This window comes from Lampris incognitus, chromosome 18 (assembly GCF_029633865.1).
Source record: "Lampris incognitus isolate fLamInc1 chromosome 18, fLamInc1.hap2, whole genome shotgun sequence".
Classification (NCBI taxonomy): Eukaryota; Metazoa; Chordata; class Actinopteri; order Lampriformes; family Lampridae; genus Lampris; species Lampris incognitus.
In genome coordinates, this window is record NC_079228.1 from 33,931,623 (window position 1) to 33,951,445 (window position 19,823).

General features: G+C 43.3%; 1 protein-coding gene across 1 annotated transcript in view; it reads right to left on the reverse strand.

Moving 5' to 3' along the window:
- Positions 1–19,823, reverse strand: part of trps1 (trichorhinophalangeal syndrome I) — a 121,856-nt gene that overhangs the window by 88,534 nt on the left and 13,499 nt on the right. The window contains exons 4-7 of the mRNA XM_056298037.1: positions 15,631–16,243; positions 14,360–14,574; positions 11,299–11,461; positions 10,634–10,865 (exon numbers count right to left, since the gene is read on the reverse strand). Of these exons, the coding sequence (XP_056154012.1) occupies positions 10,634–10,865; positions 11,299–11,461; positions 14,360–14,574; positions 15,631–16,243 (1,223 nt within the window). The remainder of the gene's footprint in view (positions 1–10,633; positions 10,866–11,298; positions 11,462–14,359; positions 14,575–15,630; positions 16,244–19,823) is intronic.

Consider the following 19,823-nt stretch of genomic DNA (forward strand, 5'->3'; position numbering starts at 1 on the left):
ACAAAGCCCCAAGGAAACTAAATGAATCTGAACAACTCCGAAATGAATCACCTCCCCCAGCCAATCCCCTTCATTTCCTGTTGGCCGGGGCCCTGGATGACCAGTCGCATCCTATACGCATACGTGAACATATACAAAAATGTAAAAAAAATAAAATCAAAAAATAAACCATCTCTCTGCCAGCCGCAGTGTAATGCAAATTGTCACACTGACTGACAGGGAAAAAGTTCTGCGTGTTCAGCATAAAACCCAGTAGCATCCCACTTAGAAACACAGGTTGGAATTTGATACTCCGCAGGGTGAAATACGCAGAGAAAACAAGACGCAGCGCAGACAGATAATCCAATTATCAGACGCGGAAAGAGCACATTTATGAAATAAAAGGCCCTGTACCGTAATCTTCAAAAACGTAAGTCGTGCTGCTTCTTTCTCTCGTCCGTCTGTAACCCTCTCTTCTCTCTTTCTCTGTATGTCTCCCTCTCTCATCCCCCAACCTTCTCTCTCTCATCCCATTTCTCTCTTTTTACATGAAATCAACACTTATCTCTGATAGCAGCCCTTCTCTAATAAATGCGAGGCGCCTTATACATTGTTGGCGCCGGTACACATGTGCGACATTGATGGAAGTCCGACATTCAAAAGAAGACTGGATTTGGGCTTCAAGCAGCAGGATTTTGACTTAAAGAGATTGAAATAGTCCATTTAGTCCATACGTCAGTAAAAAGTATGTGTGTCTGTGTGTGTGCGTGCATACCTTGTACCTAGCCAAGTTAAATGCCTCCAGATGTTGAACAAAGAGACAGTGGCCCCTCTGTTTGTCAGCACCATGCATACACACAGACAGACAATCGCACACAAACACACAGCCGCAGGCACACACACAGTTTGTACCGTCCATTCTTCACGCGCACAGGGCCAATCCACCTTTCCCATGAGCACTGTCAACAGCAGCATCTGTCTCACATGCTCTCAATCAGTCCCTTTCCACGGAAAACGAGAGATACAACATTCCCCTTTCATACAATCCATGTAGCCTACATCTGTACCTGTCATCTTAATGATGCTGAAAATCCCTCAGGATTCAAGGCGGCAGGTCGGCTTCAAGCTCGGGGAGCCTATCTCTTAAGGTCTCGGGTTCTATTCCCATCGCAATCATGGTTTCTGTGGTGACATATTGCGCTGAAGTGTCCTTTAGCAATACACGGAAGCCCGACCGGCTCATTTATTGTTGTTCCAGATGAGAGTGTCAGCGAAACGCCTAAAATATCCCTTTATAAAACGTTCTGACTTCATATTGTTTTATGAGCGGTCCATTCACAGTGGATTAGCTCGGAAGACTTTCATGACGGGAAATTTTACTTCTTGTGCGATAGGTTCGGCTAATGATTTTTTTTTCTTTTCCCTATATCCTGAGTCATTTCCTCTTAAGTGATAAGCTGGCATCACAACAGAACGCGGTGCCGTTCAGGAAAGGCGAGGTCATTTTGTCCTTGTTGTTTGCTTGCATTTATTTGCGAGGCGATGATGTGGGCAAAGCCATCTTACAGAATTTGTTGATGAAATCAACTTTTCAACTGGGGGGACAAAAACGGTACGACTTAGTGAACTTTGTTAAGGACGGCTAAGGAGAAGAGAATGGAGGGAGGCAGAGAGGAGGAACGAGAGAGAGAGAGAGAGAGAGAGAGAGAGAGAGAGAGAGAGAGAGAGAGAGAGAGGACAAGGGAGGAGACTGAAGAAGAAAGGAAGGAGAAACAGAAAAGGGAGACTGTTTGAAGTGTCTGAGGTCAGCTACAGCTACAGCAGTAGTTTTTAAAACTGGTCTTCGGGCACCATCGATACTGCTGGGTTTTATGTTCTGCTGGTTAAGTAATTAAATTCACCTGTTGTTCAAGACCTAAAAATTAGATTTTTGTATCCTCGAGTCGGGGCAAGACCCACCCACAAGCCAATGGGGGTGAATATAGACAGTGCGGTTGCATTGGGACCTGTGGGGCCCGTAGACAGAGCGGGTGGGGGGCCCGTAGACAGAGCGGGCCCTCCAGCAATGTGATGGGTGGAGAACGGGCCCTTGAGAGTGATTCATTTCCATCTAAGAAATATGCCTGCATTCAAAGAGCATCACATGTTAAATAAAACAAAAAACCGGCGCCATTTGGTGTATACATCTTTAAAAAGGCAAACATGTCTGTCATGGTTTTCTTTCTTTTTTTTTTGTAAAATAGTCTGTAGCAATCAATAACACAATTATAAGCTTACTCTACATAAACTCTAAAAACTATTAACTACAAAAACTAATCAATTAAATTAATAATTTCTTATGCAGTGATGATTGCTGGGTAATATGTATGTTGTTGTCCAATGTCAACCCTTTTTTTACATCATGTGACGAGATGAGATGATATAGCTGGCTTCGGTGCAAGATCTGAACCTCAAGACTAACAGGCTGAGCACATCCGCGAGCCCAGCGAGCAGCTGTGCCTTTCAGACACAAGTGGCAGTCAGAGAAGGCAGGGGGAGAGAAGAACAGGAGGAGAAGATAGCAAAGCTCCCTAAATTAGATTCCTTTGGCTTTTTATTATAAACAGTCGCCAGCCCACACACACACTCTCACACACAGTCTGATTGACAGTCCATTTCCCCTCTGCCAATTATTGCATGATTAGGAAAGCAACCTTGAACAAATTACTTCATTACTGTACAAATGGTTTACACCACAAAACAACACGTGTGCAATACAGAGTTTTGAATGGCGGTAAGGACACATCGGGGCATGTTGTGACTGTTACCTCTCTGAACGTTTACATCGCCAGCAACAACGATTTCTCCCGACATTTCAATCAAGCAGCTCAGCCCATGAACGCACCTACAGCAACAAGCACCTGGTTAAAAGGACCGGGATTTCACTCCTACCTGGAACGACCATGGCCGGTCAAAATGACCGCCAGTTTTAAAGCTCTATATTCTGTCCAGATAAATATCCCCAACTGAGATATTAACGCACTGCATATGTTAGTATGTCCGTTATGAAACTAACTGACACCAAAATTAACATTTTAACAACTTTAATGCTATTTTTCAAACAATTTAACACGGCCGCTGGACAACGCCTGTAAATACTGCAATGCGTCGGTGGTAGTCATGGTGCGTCTGTACCCTGACCTGTTGGCAATAATCACAAATCAAGTTTAGACTATTGCTCTGCACTGGAGGATGCTAGTGTGTTTCCAGGACACAGCAACGAACTTCACGAAGGAAACGACGCGACCAGCACACGTCATACAGTGACATGACGCGCACGATCACGCGCAGATTACGAGCGGTCATTTTGACCGGTCATGGTCGTTTTAGGTAGATCTTATTGTAACCGAGGGTTTGTAGATGTCGCCTATACTGTATGAAACTATAAAATAACAAATACGGAGGCTCCACTTTCACACGAGGACCACTTCATTTGGATTCTTCCCCCAACAGAACTCCACAGCAACAACGCTGTGTACAGCACTTCCGCTCTCTCTTCAGCCTTCAAAATAAGAGCTCAAGGCATATACTGTGGCAACAGCTTATAACAGGAACTTAAAATCACTAACAGGCTAAATCCAGAAAAATAGGTTACATTAGCATAACTTTTTTTTGTGCGCAATTGGTCTAAAACTCGTTTTAATGCAATTTTCGGAGAGTTCAGGGAGCGGCAGGTCGGCATCACTCCTTTTTTTTTTTAAACAAAGTTATTCAACTTTGAAAATCAAAAAGGGGTCATAATGACCGTCTTGGTCGTGCGGGAACATCGACGTCGAACGTAAACTCAGCGTTAGCTCTAGTCAGCGCCACTTATTTACAGTAGTTTATAGGCTGGTTATCTAGCAACTCACCCGCTGATGTGTTGTTTTAACCTACATAAAGTTCCCAATAACTGCTATAATAATAATAATAATAATAATCATTACATTTACATAGCGCTTTTCTAGCCACCCGAAGCGCTTCACTGAAGGGGGAGCCTCACCTCTCCAACAATGTAGAGCACCCACCTGGGTGATGATGGACGGCGGCCATTTTGCACCGGACCGTTCAGCTATAGTTGGTTGGTTGATTAACTGACTTGATTTGATTGACCGTCTGTTTACTTTACCGCGTGTCCATGGTTCCGACGGCGTACCTCGTTTGACTGTAAAATCCAACGCATTCTTGGTAAAATAAATATACTTCTAATGGTGTGTGAATGTGCTTCGTAGCTAGTAACTAGCGTGCAGCCACTGCCACAAGCCGTTGTGACTGGTCCAGTGTTCTAACTAACCGACCAATCCCAGAGAGTCTTGCCCGGAAGTGAAGTAAAAAAAGAAAAACGCACAAAATCCTTACACATTGGAAGGCTGGAATCTTACACATTGGAAGGCTGGAATAGTTGACACAACGTGTGAGGATAATTAAATAACTGGCAGAAGAGAAACCCAGCAGTACTGTGGGTCCCCGAGGACCGGATTGAAAACCGCAGAGCTCAAGTCATTCCCTTATATCCACGGTCTTATAAACTGGATATTTAGGTGGAGAAAACCTCTCAAGGTTTGTTCCTCTCTGATGACAGGTCAGTGTCAAGGCCTAAATACTCTGACGTCAGTACACATCTGCACCACAGCACTCCATTCATACACATGTACACACGCATATATACATGTGCAGATATACCATACAAACACACACACACTCACACACCCAAACCCTGTCACACATGCTGTTACTAGCTCCCAATGCATGTGTTAGTTTTTGTGTTCTACCTAGTGTGTGTGTGTGTGTGTGTGTGTGTGCACGTACATGTGTGCACGTCCTCCTCATCATATTCTTTGTATATCTTATAATTCCGTTACAATTTTGTTATCCTCTTACAATGTTGTATTCTCTAAATTGTGTAAACACAACATCCATTGTCAAGTCAAGTCAATTTCATTCGTATAGCCCAATATCACAAATTACACTGTACGTTGTCCGTCTTGGAAGAGAGATCCCTCCTCTGTTGCTCTCCCTGAGGTTTCCACCTATTTTTTTCTTCCTGTTAAAGTTTTTTTTTTAAGGGAAGTTGTTGTTGTTTATTGCTGTAAAGTTCCCCGACACAGATTTGTAATTTGTGATATTGGCCTATACAAATAAAATTGACTTGACTTGACTTGTGTGTGTATGTGTGTGCACACGTGCGTGTGTGTGTGTGTGTGTGTCAAACTTGTGTATACATACAGTATACATGAATAACGGTGTGCAACGTAAGTGATACATTCATATTCAATCAACAATTTTTCATACAATAAAACTTTTTCCCCCCAGGTGAAGAATTCCTTTTGAAATTTTACTTACAACTGCAATATTGTCACGTGAGATTACTACATAATGTATAGTACTGACTAGGGCTTGCTGTTTGTGAACGTGTTTCTCATTCTTCAAAAATAAAGTACACACACACACGCATATATATATATACATATACGTATATATATATACAGAGAGAGAGACACACACACACACACACACACACACACACACATATATAGAGAGATTTTATACTTAATATAAATATAAGATTTATATTTATATTAAGTATAAAATCTATATTTTCCTGCCACAACCTGAGAGACAGTGGGTGACGGCACCTATTGCTGCTGTTATTGTTTGACATAATAATCATTGTTGTTGTTGCTGTCATTATTATAATCGTTGTTGTATTGTGTTGTTGTTGTTTTACATGCTTTGGCAATATGTACACAAACGTATGTCATGCCAATAAAGCACATATTGAATTGAATTGAACTGAATTGAATTGAATTGAGAGCGAGAGAGAGCAAGAGAGAGAGAGAGCGATACACACACACACACACACACACACACACACACACACATATATATATATATAGCAAGAGAGAGAGAGACACACACACACACACATATATATAGAGAGCGAAAGACACACACAAATATATAGAGATAGACACACACACACAAACAAACACATAGAGCGAGATACACACACACACACACACACACACACACACACACACACACACACACATATATATATATATATATATAGATAGATACACACACAAACACAAATATATAAATATGTACAAACACACACACACAAACACATTAAGATAGATAAACACACACACATATGTATATATACACACCCACACACACACACACACACACACACACACACACACACACACACACACACACACACACACACACACACACACACACACACACAGAATATGCTCCTTGCTCAAGACGTATGACATGCCATGGTACAGCTCAGCGCCCCACCGAGTCAAACTCTGGTATGACTTCCTGGACAACATCAAGGCGGCACTATGTCCACACGTATGACCCGTATAAAGCTCTATCTATAAAGCTCTATCTATAAAGCTCTGTCTGTGAAGCTCTATCTATAAAGCTCTATCTATAAAGCTCTGTCTATAAAGCTCTGTCTATAAAGCTATCTATAAAGCTCTGTCTATAAACCTTTGTCTATAAAGCTCTATCCATAAAGCTATCTATAAAGCTCTGTCTATAAAGCTATCTATAAAGCTCTGTCTATAAAGCTCTGTCTGTGAAGCTCTATCTATAAAGCTCTATCTATAAAGCTCTGTCTATAAAGCTCTGTCTATAAAGCTATCTATAAAGCTCTGTCTATAAAGCTGTCTATAAAGCTCTGTCTATAAAGCGCTATCTATAAAGCTCTAACTATAAAGCTCTGTCTATAAAGCTCTATGTATAAAGCTCTGTCTATAAAGCTCTGTATATAAAGCTCCATCTATAAAGCTGTCTATAAAGCTCTATCTCTAAAGCTCTATCTATAAAGCTCTGTCTATAAAGCTATCTATAAAGCTCTGTCTATAAAGCTATCTATAAAGCTCCGTCTATAAAGCTCTGTCTATAAACCTTTGTCTATAAACCTTTGTCTATAAAGCTCTATCTATAAAGCTCTGTCTATAAAGCTCTGTCTATAAAGCTCTATATATAAAGCTCTGTCTATAAAGCTCTGTATATAAAGCTCCATCTATAAAGCTCTGTCTATAAAGCTATATCTATAAAGCTCTATCTATAAAGCTCTGTCTATAAAGCTCTATCTGTAAAGCTGTCTATAAAGCTCTGTCTATAAAGCTCTATCTATAACGCTCTATCTATAACGCTCTATCTATAAAGCTCTGTCTATAAAGCTCTATCTATAAAGCGCTATCCTTCTGCAGTCCGCCATCTCTGTACAGTCCTGACACAACACAACACTGGCAGAACAAGATGGCAACACTTGTTTTGCTGATCACCATGTCTCAGAAAAACAGAGAAACTCCCTCCTGGTGTTTCAGTTTGGGAAGTTACTTTTGGTATTCATCAGTTTCAACCGGGGGGGGGGGGGGGGTTCATTTTGTTAAGAACACACCGTAATTAAATCCCCAATTTCACGTGTTTTCCGCCCGGCCTTGGAGTCCTTTCAGGTGTGGCTGACTGTGGCAGTGGTGTCAAACCTTTGGGCCTCATTGCGGTTTTATTTGATTTGAGCTGCAAGACTCAGGGCTGATTGTCTTCAGGACGTGAGTAGACTGTGGATTCTCTCCTCTGTCCCCCTCTCTCCTTACTTTTTTTGTCCTCCATCTTCCCACCTCTCAGCTTTCTCTCTCTCTTCTCTCATTCTTTCCCGTCTTCACCCCCCCCCCAATTGTTTTGAGCGCCATCACTCCTTCCCTCGGTCATTTCCTCTTCCTGTGTGCCCATCTCTCCCTTCTTAGTCTGTCTCTCTCCTGCTTCTCTCTCTCTCTCTCTCTCTCTCTCTCTCTCGGATCATTTCTCTCTCTTTCTCCCCCTCCCCCCAGAGATGCATCAAACTTTTAAATCTTTTCATTGATTCGCAGCAGATTTCTGGGATTTCTGGAGACGCTGCTGTCAGGCTGTAATTTATCTGAGTGTGTCTGTGTGTGTCTGTGTGTGAGAGAGAGAGAGAGAGAGAGAGAGAGAGAGAGAGAGAGAGAGAGAGAGAGAGAGAGAGAGAGAGAGAGAGAGAGAGAGAGAGAGAGAGAGAGAGAGAGAGAGAGAGAGAGAGAGAGAGAGAGAGAGAGAGAGAGAGAGAGAGAGTGTGTGCGGGGCTGTGCATATATCGGGTAACCATAATTTGTGTTTGTTTGTGAGTGTAAATCAACTTCAATTTGTATGTGTGTCTGTTTGTGTGCGTACAAGTTTATCGAGTGTGTACATAATGTTTTAACAAATCCAGCTCCCATTACTGTGCACCACTGACTGATTTGGATCAATAGTCAAGTAGCTGACAAGACTTTAAACATATATCCATCTCTCTTCCTCTCAGCACCTCTCTGACTTTCTCATGCTATCTATCATACTCACACTCTCTATCTGCACATCTCTTCCTGACGCCTTCTGTCCAGGCTCGGTCTCTGTTGTCCGTCCCACCTCTCTTCGCCTCCCTTACTCCCTCCATCCCTCATGCAAATACAATGTGTATGTCTGCTTATGTGTGTCTGCTCACGTGTGCATGTGCACGAGATCATAAAGGGATGGGATGGGACTTGATGAGCAACTGCCATGCTAATAGAGGGCATATCTTAAGTCAGCTGGACAAACACACACACACACACTCAAACTGGGAGGGACACCAACACAAAAACATAATTTCACACACACACACACACACACACACACTCAAACTGGTAGGGACACCAACATATAAACATAATTTCGCACACACACACATTCAAACTGGTAGGGACATATAAACATAATTTCACACACACACACACACACACACACACACACACACACACACACACACACACACACACACACACACACACACACACACACACGTTGCAGATAGGACTCTGGTTCTTACAACTTAGTTGTTTGAACAGTGAAAGTGATTCCCTGGAAACCAAACTAGATTGCTTTTTTTGTCAAGGTACTGTTAGTCAAATAGTAGTAGTACCAGTAGCACTGGCAGTAGTAGTAGTGGCAGTAGTAGTACTGGTAGTAGTAGTAGTAGTAGTGGCAGTAGTAGTAGTGGAAGTAGTAGTACTGGTAGCAGTGGCAGTGGCAGCAGTAGTACTGGTAGTAGTAGTAGTAGTGGCAGTGGCAGTAGGAGTACTGGCAGTAGTAGTAGTGGCAGTAGTAGTACTGGCAGTAGTAGTAGTGGCAGTGGCAGTAGTAGTACTGGTAGTAGTGGCAGTAATAGTAGTGGCAGAAGCAGTCATATTAGCAGTACTAGCTGCAGCACCAGCAGAAGTATTAGTAGTAGTAAAAACGGTGGATAAGCAGTCGTTATGGTAACAACAGATGCATAAACACTATTATAATATATGATGTCTCCAGAGGAAAGTCACAGCTGTAGTTTTAATATCATCAGTAATTGTATGACTGCAGGACCATCTGTGATGGGGAGCCTTCAGGATCTTAGTCGGTCTCGGCTAACTCAGCAGATAAGGGAGGTCCAGCTCGGATGTTATACAGTTATAACTACTCTTGCAGTATGAGAGGGGTTAAGGACTCTCGCCCCCGGATAGGTTGCAGGCTGTCAGTAATCCAGGCCCGGGGTTCAAATCTGTAGAAACATCTCTGTGCGAGATGGACTGCAACATAAATCTTTGAAAACCACTGGTGACATGCAGTGTCAGTTGGATTTGGGACAAAAAAATAAAATAAACAGATTATGTCTCCCCGCCTGCCGCCCAATGACTGCTGGGATAGGCTCCAGCATCCCCGTGACCCCGAGCAGCATAAGCAGTTTGGATAATGGATGGATAGATGGATATCAAAGTGGGGTGTTCCTTACTGTTCCTTACATTTATATGAACCCTCAAAAAAGATAAACTATAAATTTGCTCCCAAAATCTGACATTAACCTTGGAAATGCTTTAGAAATGTAAAAATCTATAGGCGGTATTAACCTAAAATTGCCTCAGAGGAGCATCTGTGGCCAATGGTAGAACCGCTGGGAAGCTTCCAGGTGTAAATTTTGCAAGAAGAAGCAAATTAGCAAGTGTGGTCAGTCAACCTTTACTGGATAACCAAAGTGAAAAAAAAACTGCATGGATATGAATGCCAGATTAAGATGAAATGGGTTGACATCCTCAGGATGTCAAACATTGCACGCTGAAATTTCCGTACATATAAATACAGTCATGTAATTACTGGAACATTCTGTCACTGACACTAAATAGATCATTAACTCATTCAATAACCAAGCATAAAATCCAATTAGAGCGCTGAGTGAATGTGACATTAACTGGCTGTACTTGGTAGTTCGGGTTATTTAATTTAAGATTGGAACTGTCAATAAAATGGTTTCATTATATGTTTGGCCCAAAAAATGTGCACACAACACACACTCACACACACATGCACGCACAGGGTGACGTGCACTACCACTGATGGCTTTTTTTCCAACACCGATTCAAGGGCGAGTTTTAACAGACATCTTTTCATTTCTTTTTTCCTTTTGAAGCGTTCTAATAACTTCTGATGCCTTGAAATAAGCACTGGAAGCGAAATTATCTCACCGTAACTAAGCCCACGTACACACAGACACCAGCTTTTCCACCGCAACCCAAGCACTGCAAACAGTCCTCTCACGCACTCTCACCTGTAGTGTCTAAAAATCTCCTCCTCCACCTCCGTGATGAAATGACACTTGGTACAAGAGTACTCTTTCTCCCCTCCTCTCCCCTCCTTCTCTCCCCCCGCCTCTTCCTCGGCCTTGACGTGAGGCGTCGCCTCCTTTAGGCTGGTCAGGGTATGGCAGCTCTCGTAGTGCTGCAGCAACACGTCGATGTCGGTGGTGGCAAACGCACACTGGTCACACAAATGGGTGACCCCTAGGACCAGAGAACAACTCAATCAACCAGGGGCGAGAGAGACGGGGGGTGGGGGCGAAATTACCCGGGAGAGAAAATCGAGAGGGAAGTCTGAAAGGGTCAAACTGCTATGAAAGGAAAATCAAGGAAGGGTCAGGATGATAGGAACACAAAATCAAGGAAGGGTCAAACTGCTAGGATTAGAAAAAGCAGGAGGGGTCAGATTGCTGGGAGTGTGAAAACAAGGAGGGGTTAAAGCAATATTTCACACTGACAGCACACCCCCGGGGCAGCAAATGTTAGGGGCTGACAGCTCCTGATCTCCCACAGGGGTATGACTGCTTAAAAAACATGTACGTTTAAAAAATGAATGTGTTCCAAGGTGAGGTGTCCTATTCATTACCTTGTGTGACCACCGGATTGCCAGATTTGGAGGGGTGAAAGGCCGCCGAACCAGAGACCACTCCAGCTTCACCTCGAAGATTAGGAGGTGTGACACTGGGTGAGGTGGTGCTCCCAGGTTTTGCACCCATGGCTTCCTGTTGTTTGGTGGATTGTGGGAACTTGGTACAGCATTTTGGACACGTGGGCTTCCGACAGGCAAAGGGGTGGGACACCTACAAAAGAAATTGGGAATCTGAACATATTTTTCTACAGTTTCTGTGGAAGACGATACTCACAGAAGAACGTTTACATGGTCTAATCACACTCGAACGCCGCCTTTTCCCCCTTGTTTTATTTATATTTTTCTATTTCATTTACCCCTCCCCCTTTTTTTCCTAAATTGAATTTAGCCAACTACCCCACTCATCCGAGCCGTCCCGGTCACTGCTCCACCCCCTCTGCCGATCCGGGGAGGGCCGCAGACTACCACATGCTTCCTCCAGTACATGTGGAGTCGCCGGCCGCCTCTTTTCACCTGACATTGAGGAGTTTCACCAGGGGGACGTAGCACATGGGAGGATCACGCTATTCCCCCCAGTTCCCTCTACCCCCCAAACAGGTGCCCCGACCAACCAGAGGAGGCACTAGTGCAACAACCAGGACACATACTGTGTCACACAGCCAATTGTGTCTTTAGGGACGCCCGACCAAGCCGGAGGTAATATGGGGATTCGATCCGGCAATCCCCATGTTGGTAGGCAATGGAATAGACCGCCACGCCACCCAGACGCCCCCGCCTTTCCTAACTTTAAATCAATGCATTTTGCCAAGCCATAATAAGAGACAGGGAAAACAACAGCTTTTACCTACTGCCTCCTCTGTTTCAAAAGCCACTCCGTAAGCGATACGGAGGTGATATAGTTTTATACCTTCTGTGCTGGGGTGCTCTGTTCAGCGCAGCAGAATAATATGCTAGTATCCCAACACCGAGGTTCACGGTTTGAAGCCCCATGCTGCCTCCGGCTCGGCCAGGCTTCAAAGACAGCACAATTGGCAATGCTCTTCGGGGGTGACCTGGCAGAGGTAATGTGTCCCACCATTGCAACTAGCGACTCCTACAGGGGCTGTATAGGGCACTTGTACAGCTGTGGTGGGATCCGGGGAAACAGCGTACGCCTCTAAAACATGTTACGTTCCCCCGGAGAAACCTCCGGCTGGCAGGTATAAAGAAATGGTCTTTCCATGTACTGGAGGATGCATGTAGCGAGTCTACGCCCTCCCAAGCAACTGGAGGGGTCATGCACTGGCAGGATCACAAGAGAACAAGGGACTGGACCAATTAAATTGGGATGAAAAATGGGTTAAAAAAATGAAGAAGAATGTTGGTGCTGAGAAAATCATGACTCAATGAGTAACTGAACCTTCTCCGGTCCAAAAATGTAAATTGAAATGATTGATTGACACATATCACCCTAACTTTGGCGGTTGTCCAGTCCTTATGCCAATATTAACAGATGTAACAGCACAGTTATAAGACAATTTCTTATTCTTACTTTTATTTTAGCTAAAAATGAAAAGTGAGTTGTTTGTTTGGCAGACAAACCCCTTGGCGATAGTAGATGTACAATTACCACAAGAACTAGTATAACGGCTACTTATTACTACAACTGCCGCGACCACTAATAATAATAATAATGATGATGATAAGTGGGCTAGCTAAAAGATAACACACTCATGTTGTAGCAACTATTTTCCTCAAAACTTTTATTATTATTCTCTCCAAATTGGCCATCCATAGCATGCTAATGTAGCAAACGTTTACCAATTTGTGCTGATATATTTCATCTTTTTTCTGATTCTGCATATGGCAGAACGGCAACACGCCATCCAGAGTAGGCTCTCATCACCATGCCCCTTTTCCTGGGAAAACAATCCCACGTCCCGTGTAGATGGCAACAGCTTAAACAGTTTAAACAAATCGGTTTAAATTAATAACGCTATGCTGAAGAGCTGCCGTGTAGTTAGTTGCACCAACAAAAAACCCTGAAAACGCTGATCTTCGATTTGTTCCCCTGCCACTTACTAAAAAAGATCCTGATAGAAGGGCTTTTTTGGCTCCAAGCTATACGAAGGGGAGTCAACAGGAAGCTGGGACCTTGCATCTCCACACACGTGTGTGGAAAACATTTCATATCATATAACAGTTCATGACTTTGGACACAGTTGGGATGGAGCGCGCACTAATGAGAGGTCTACTGACCACTAGGGTAGGCTCATGTGTTGGCCGCTGCGCCGCTCATTTGCTAGTGTATGAAATGAGTCACCAATGACTCGACCCTGTAAGCTTAGCTTAGCTTATTTTAGGGGCGCCAAGACAAACCATTTCTACTTCTATGAATTTATTATTAACAGCTGTAGCCTAATGGTAGCACAGACGCTTGTCAGTCACAGCATCTGTGTGTGCTCATCTGCCTTGCAGAATCAAGGTAGCTAACAATTGTATAAATATCCTTAGCCTCCTCTAACCTACATTATATCGGTTGCAGTGGGGCCCAGGTTCTTTGTAGGCTACTAACAGTTACTTGTTGGGGCTCAGGCTAGACTGACCAGGCTAACTTATAAGACATAACGTAGCTAGGTCAGTTGACACCTCTGGCCATTGAGTGGGGTTATTGCACCAACTTGAAGCTGGGAGTCTGAAGGGACATGACTGAGGATGGATCAAATTAATATTTTCGATATATCTTGCTCCTTCTATGGCAGGCAGGCAAGGAGGACATATATTTACTTTACATAGTGTATTTAGGTCATTTATAAACTAATTTAATACCGGTGGTTTTCTATTGGTTTTGTTTTGTACTGCTATTTTATATTAAAATCTATAGCGAGTGTCATTTGTTTTCCCCCAAAAAGGCGCAGGGATGTGTTGCAAGCCAAAGTTCCCAGATGTGCTGGTCTGATCTATATCTTTTAAAATATTTAACTTTTTCTTTTTACTGACGTAAAACCAGATGTTGGAATATCAGAACGTTACGTCCTGCATCAAGACTGTTCTATCATCGGCTACTTTGGGACTGGCTGTTCACAGGTTCCTTTGCGACCATGGAGCAGCCACTAACCAAGGATCTCACCTCTCCCAGGTGTTTGTGTGGCTGACAGAGACCCTGGGGACAGTACATGCAGTGCTGAATGCAGCATCGGTGTATGGAGTGGTTGTGCTGGTAGTGCAATAGCAACGGTGCGACAACGATAACATCCGCACTGTGGGCCATCGAGTACCGGAAATCACACAACTGACAGTTATAGCTGGTCACAACCGCTTCTGAATCACTGCTGTTTGGGTCACCTGGGAGGGAAATAACGAGAGCATAGCACACAAAGAGGGGTCAAGTAGATTAAAATTTCCATTTGAATTATTCTTAAGCATTGCTGTACAAAAATGTAGCCAAAAAATGGAGATTTATGCATATCATTCTGCTATCGTTGATCAATCACAGTGGTCAACCAGCTGTGGCTCAGGTAACTGTTTGGACTTTAACGTCCAGGGAAAAGGTGTTAACTTAGTGTTAGGCATTACAGCCGGTTGACATTCTCTGGAGGGGGACAATGCAGGCGTGGAAAAATATATGTACAAAAGGAAAGTATGATTTCAATTTGTAGGCATGTCCCAGGAGAATATAATCAAAACCCACAGACTCCCAAATTATTCCATTCTAAAAATGACAGACGAACTCAAATATCATCATGAAAATAAAAAAAAAAAGCCAATAGATCCTTTCAGGAATTTATTGGCTTCTAGATTATTTCAGCACAGCGGTGACATTATCTTAAAATGGAATTCAAATCAATGAACTGTGGCCATTTGAATCTACATAATTAGAACTGATAAATACCCCTTTAAATTGTGAAAATGCAATTAAGTAACATCATAGCATAAAAATGGTCATTTGTAACATATTCTGACCTTAGGAGTGGCAAATAAGGATGGGCCATGTGGTTTTTTGCAAATATTATAAATATCATATATATATTATATATAATAAATATTATATAAATAACTAAATAATATATAATATAAATATTATAAATATTATATAAGTAATATTATATATAATAAATATTATATAAATGAATAAATATTATATATACTATAAATATAAAATATTATATATACTATAAATATAAAATATTATAAAATAAAAAAATATTGCAAAGAGCAAGAAACAATGCGGGTTCGAGTCATATCATAATAAACATAAACAAAGAAGTAGATAAATATACATAGCTGCTACCAGTGCCGTTTTGTCATTCAATTATGCCACACTTAATTATTAAATTAGTTTGGGTTACAGTATCAAAGTGGTTGTTGAGAAAATTAATAATGTTTTTTCCATTTAATTACCTTGGTTCATGTTAGATGGGGTGGATGACATGTCACTCCGACTTTTGGTGATGACATGATCTCTTTCACCTCCTTCTCTTCTCCCTCCTCTCTCCCGCTCTCTTTCTATTACCCCGAAGTTAGAGTTGTTGGGGCTCATGGCACCCCCTGTGTTCACCCTGTGTCTTTGTTCGTAGTGCTCTAAAAGCTTCCCGGCGCCTCCTGCCCACTCACAGCTCCAGCTACAATATTTACACCAATAATAGGCCAGGATGGGGCCTCGACCTGCCTCCCCCGACCAGCTTGGCGAATCGGAACAGCCTCTGACGGGAATGGAGTACCCAACCAGAGAATCGTCCTCCGCTCTCACTGCCACCCGTTCAGCCCCGTCTAAAACTTGACTCTTGGCCTTCACCTGGTTGTCATGCGTTACCAGGCTATTATTGGCAAGCAGGGGTGTTGTGGGTGGAGTTTTGACCTTATTTGGGTGTGAGGACAGGAAATGCTGTTCAAGTTCTAAGGAGCTGCTGCTCATGTATGTAAAGTTGCAGAATTTGCAGCGGAAGTACTTAGTGTTGCCCTGGCAATCAGGGGTCTTCCGGCCAATCCCAATTAGCGTGCCGCCCAGCGTCACCTGTTGTCATGCAAAACAAAGAGAAAGAGAGAGATGGACTGAAAGGGCGGGTCACATTTTGGTCCACATACTGTATATCAAACAACTATAAAGGACACAAGCGGTCAAAACCTAACCCCCATTTGAGTTTGTGAGGTTCGATTATCCAGGGGTTGCTGACTCAACCCCTAGTGATGTTAATAGTGCCAAACACCGCAGAAGTGGACATGACCACGAGCATCTAACCCTAAAATATGTGTAAAAACCAGCACTGAGCTGGCACTGTCTTAAATTCTGTTTTTTACAACCTGGGTCTTTCCTCATTTTTTCCATTCTGCATATCGATTATGATATCATTTTACTCACTGGCTTACCGTTGGATAGTTTGGATATGGACCCATAGCTGGATTCCGCTTTACAACAGTGTCAGGGACATCGGAACACAAGCCAATTATCCAATTTAACTCAATTATCTACACCGCATATTTGGAAGTGAAAAAAGAAAGTGCGAGTTAAAAGCCATTGCCAGAAATGTCCCATATCATCAATGGTCGATTGTATTACCGAGTTTCTTCTTGGTTCAGCTTGGATGACTGACCGCCTCACTTACCACAGGTAGTAGTAACCATCAACAAACTACTGGGCCAGCACAATCGAGAAGTCAGACATAATCACATAAAAAGTCTAAGCGAGGCACCAGGGATTACTGGCTCTTGTTGTTTTTGATAGGGCAGGTTTAGGCTCATGATCACTGACCCTGTAGGATGCAGTTATGGAGCTATGTCTAGCGGTGGCCCCATGTCCAAAATTTCCAAAATGAAGCTATGCAAGATGTGCATGATGGCAAAAACGACAAGAAATAAGACCCAGGTGTAAAAAAATGTATTTTTCTTTAACTCCGCGATAGAACAAAGTACACTCCTGTTGCCATGTATATGACGTGCATTGGACTCGTACACATCACTTCTTGGACATTTTTTGGAATCTGAAGATGATGAATATGTCCAAGTGAAAATGAGGCTGAAAATGAGGCATGAGACTGCCAATACCTTACAGCTCAGGCTTTTTTGGAGATGCAAATCATAAATGGGATCGCAATTGTGGAAATTCTGATGACAACTCAGACTAGATAAACAGCCTTCAAAGTTTTGAAGAAAACTTGTGTGACTCAAAGGGGACATTCGTGCTTGTCTTGGATCACCTGCAGAAGCCTGTGACCGGTTTAGTGGCTGAAATGAGCTGGAGAAGTGAACGCCTCTTGTGTGTTAGAGAAGAGGTGTGACCCCCTTGGATTTTCACTTGGACATATTAAGTGCTGAAAATGGTGATGAAAAACACTTATGAGAAACATATGTCTGGAACGCAAAAATCATTATATATTTCTTCCATCAATAACAATTTGTCTAAATAAAAAGCTGCTAAAGCTCTCTGCACATGGGGTTGTTCCATCGATTCTTCTTTTCCAAGTTCCTTTCCTGTGCATCCTCCAGCTTCGGTGTGTGAAAGTTAATATTTGCGAACTGAATCGATTTTCCATCCTCTGTTGTTGTTTTTTAAGACCAGACAAGAATTCATACTGACGAGCAACTATTTGTGGGTGCAGAAACGCAATGGAGACCGAGAGAGAGAGAGAGAGAGAGAGAAGACCGATAAAGAGGAAAAGATGCAACACGATGAAGGAAGAAAAAACACACAGCGATGGTGTCTTTAAGCTTCACTCAAGTGAATAAATTCAGATGGCTAAATGAGAGCTATTACTGTGCGTGAGCTCGCAACAGCAATCATCCAATCAGCACGCACCACAGACCCGGCCCTGGCAATTAGAGACGAGCCCAACATCAAGTCACTTCAACGGCAAAAATGGACAGAGACACAAGTCAGGATGGTGTGTGTGTTTGTGTGAGAGAGAGAGAGAGAACGAGAGAGAGAGACAGACAGACAGAGAGAGCAAGAGCAAGACAGACAGACAGAGACAGACTGAGAGAGAGACAGACAGACAGACAGACAGAGACAGAGACGGAGAGAGAGACGGCGATAGAGAGAGGTGCGGTATAGTAAGAAGAACCGACATTAGTGGAAGAACTAAAGGGGGGAAGAGGAGGGAGAGGGTGGAAGTCATTTCAGAAAGGGCGGATGACGATGAGGAGGAGGGAAGAAAAGAACAGATTACGAAAAAATGAAAAGAAGACTAGAGACGTGAATAGAAGAAAGAAGAGAACGGGGCATTCGCTGAGGGGTGGGGGAAGTAAGTCTGAAGGAATAAGGGGTATGTTTAAGGAGAGGGGGAGGAGAGGGGAGAGAGAAGAAGAAAAGAGAGACAGAGTTAAATGTGTCTGACAGCTGTTTCATTACGCTGCCTAACAAGCGATAATAACTACTGGTTTCTCTGTACCTCTCTGTTTCACTCTTCTCCCCCCCCCCACCCTCCATTTTCTCTCCATCCCCCCCTCTCCATCTCTACCTCCCCTCCCTCTTTCTCGCCATGCCTCTCATCGTAGATTTCCGCCCCCCCCATGGCAATCTCATTGGCTGACGAGGCGTCTCGTCCCAGCGAATGACAACATGGAATTTTCCAAACGTGGGCGGGAGAGAGTAACGGAGCGAGCGGAGGGCAGGAGAGAATAGAGACCCCTTTCATTCGATTTCTCTCTTTTTTCTTTTTTTTTTTAATACTTTCACTTTTTCTTCGTAATGACGACTTAAGCCCACTGGATTTTCTATTTCTGACTGTGTGTGTGTGTGTGTGTGTGTGTGTGTGTGTGTGTGTGTGTGTGTGTGTGTGCGTTCCTGGATCCATTACGTGACATACGCCCATTACAGACTGCTGGTTTAAATGAAATGAAACTCCTTGAGTACCCTCAACACGCACGCGCGCACACGCGCACACACACACACACGCGCGCGCACACACCCACCCACCCACCCACCCACCAACACACACACGCACACACACACGCAGACGTTTATTAGATCATCTTGGTTAAATCTTCCAGACAAAACTCCACTGTTCATGTACACATATAAAGTCTTAAACCATGACCCAAATGTTAACAGAAAGGGGGCTAGCCCCACCATGGAGGGGAAAAAAAAAAAAAAAAAACAGATTATCGGGGAAAGTCAGAATTTAAACATCATACTAGCGTTCAAAAATCTGTGTATGTACGGATATGAATTTCATTTTAACAATGGAGCGAGTCATTCCCCCCCCCCCCCACCCCCGCGTTTCATTTGTAGGTATTTAGCGGACGGCCTTCCCGCGTGTTTCGGTGACGGGGTTGAAGTTTCCACTCCCGGACATGGCGGAGAGGCTGGCTCGTTACGGGAACCCGCATCCGTGGCACTCGGGTTGCAGAGGGCTTCTCCGAGCGTTCGGTCTCAGAAAACGGTTCGGAATATGTGGGTCGGAATTTAGCGGGCCGCCAGGACGCGGATGGACCGCGAAAGGGGCCGCGTCCGTCACATTTAAAGCCCGGACGGAAACGCTGCTGCGGGATCAACAGGGTGAAAATGTACCCGCTTTGCAGTTACTTAATTACTGCGTTATTATTTGGAGATTTTTTTTCCCACTGAGTCTACAGATATCCTGTAATGGACCGGGGGG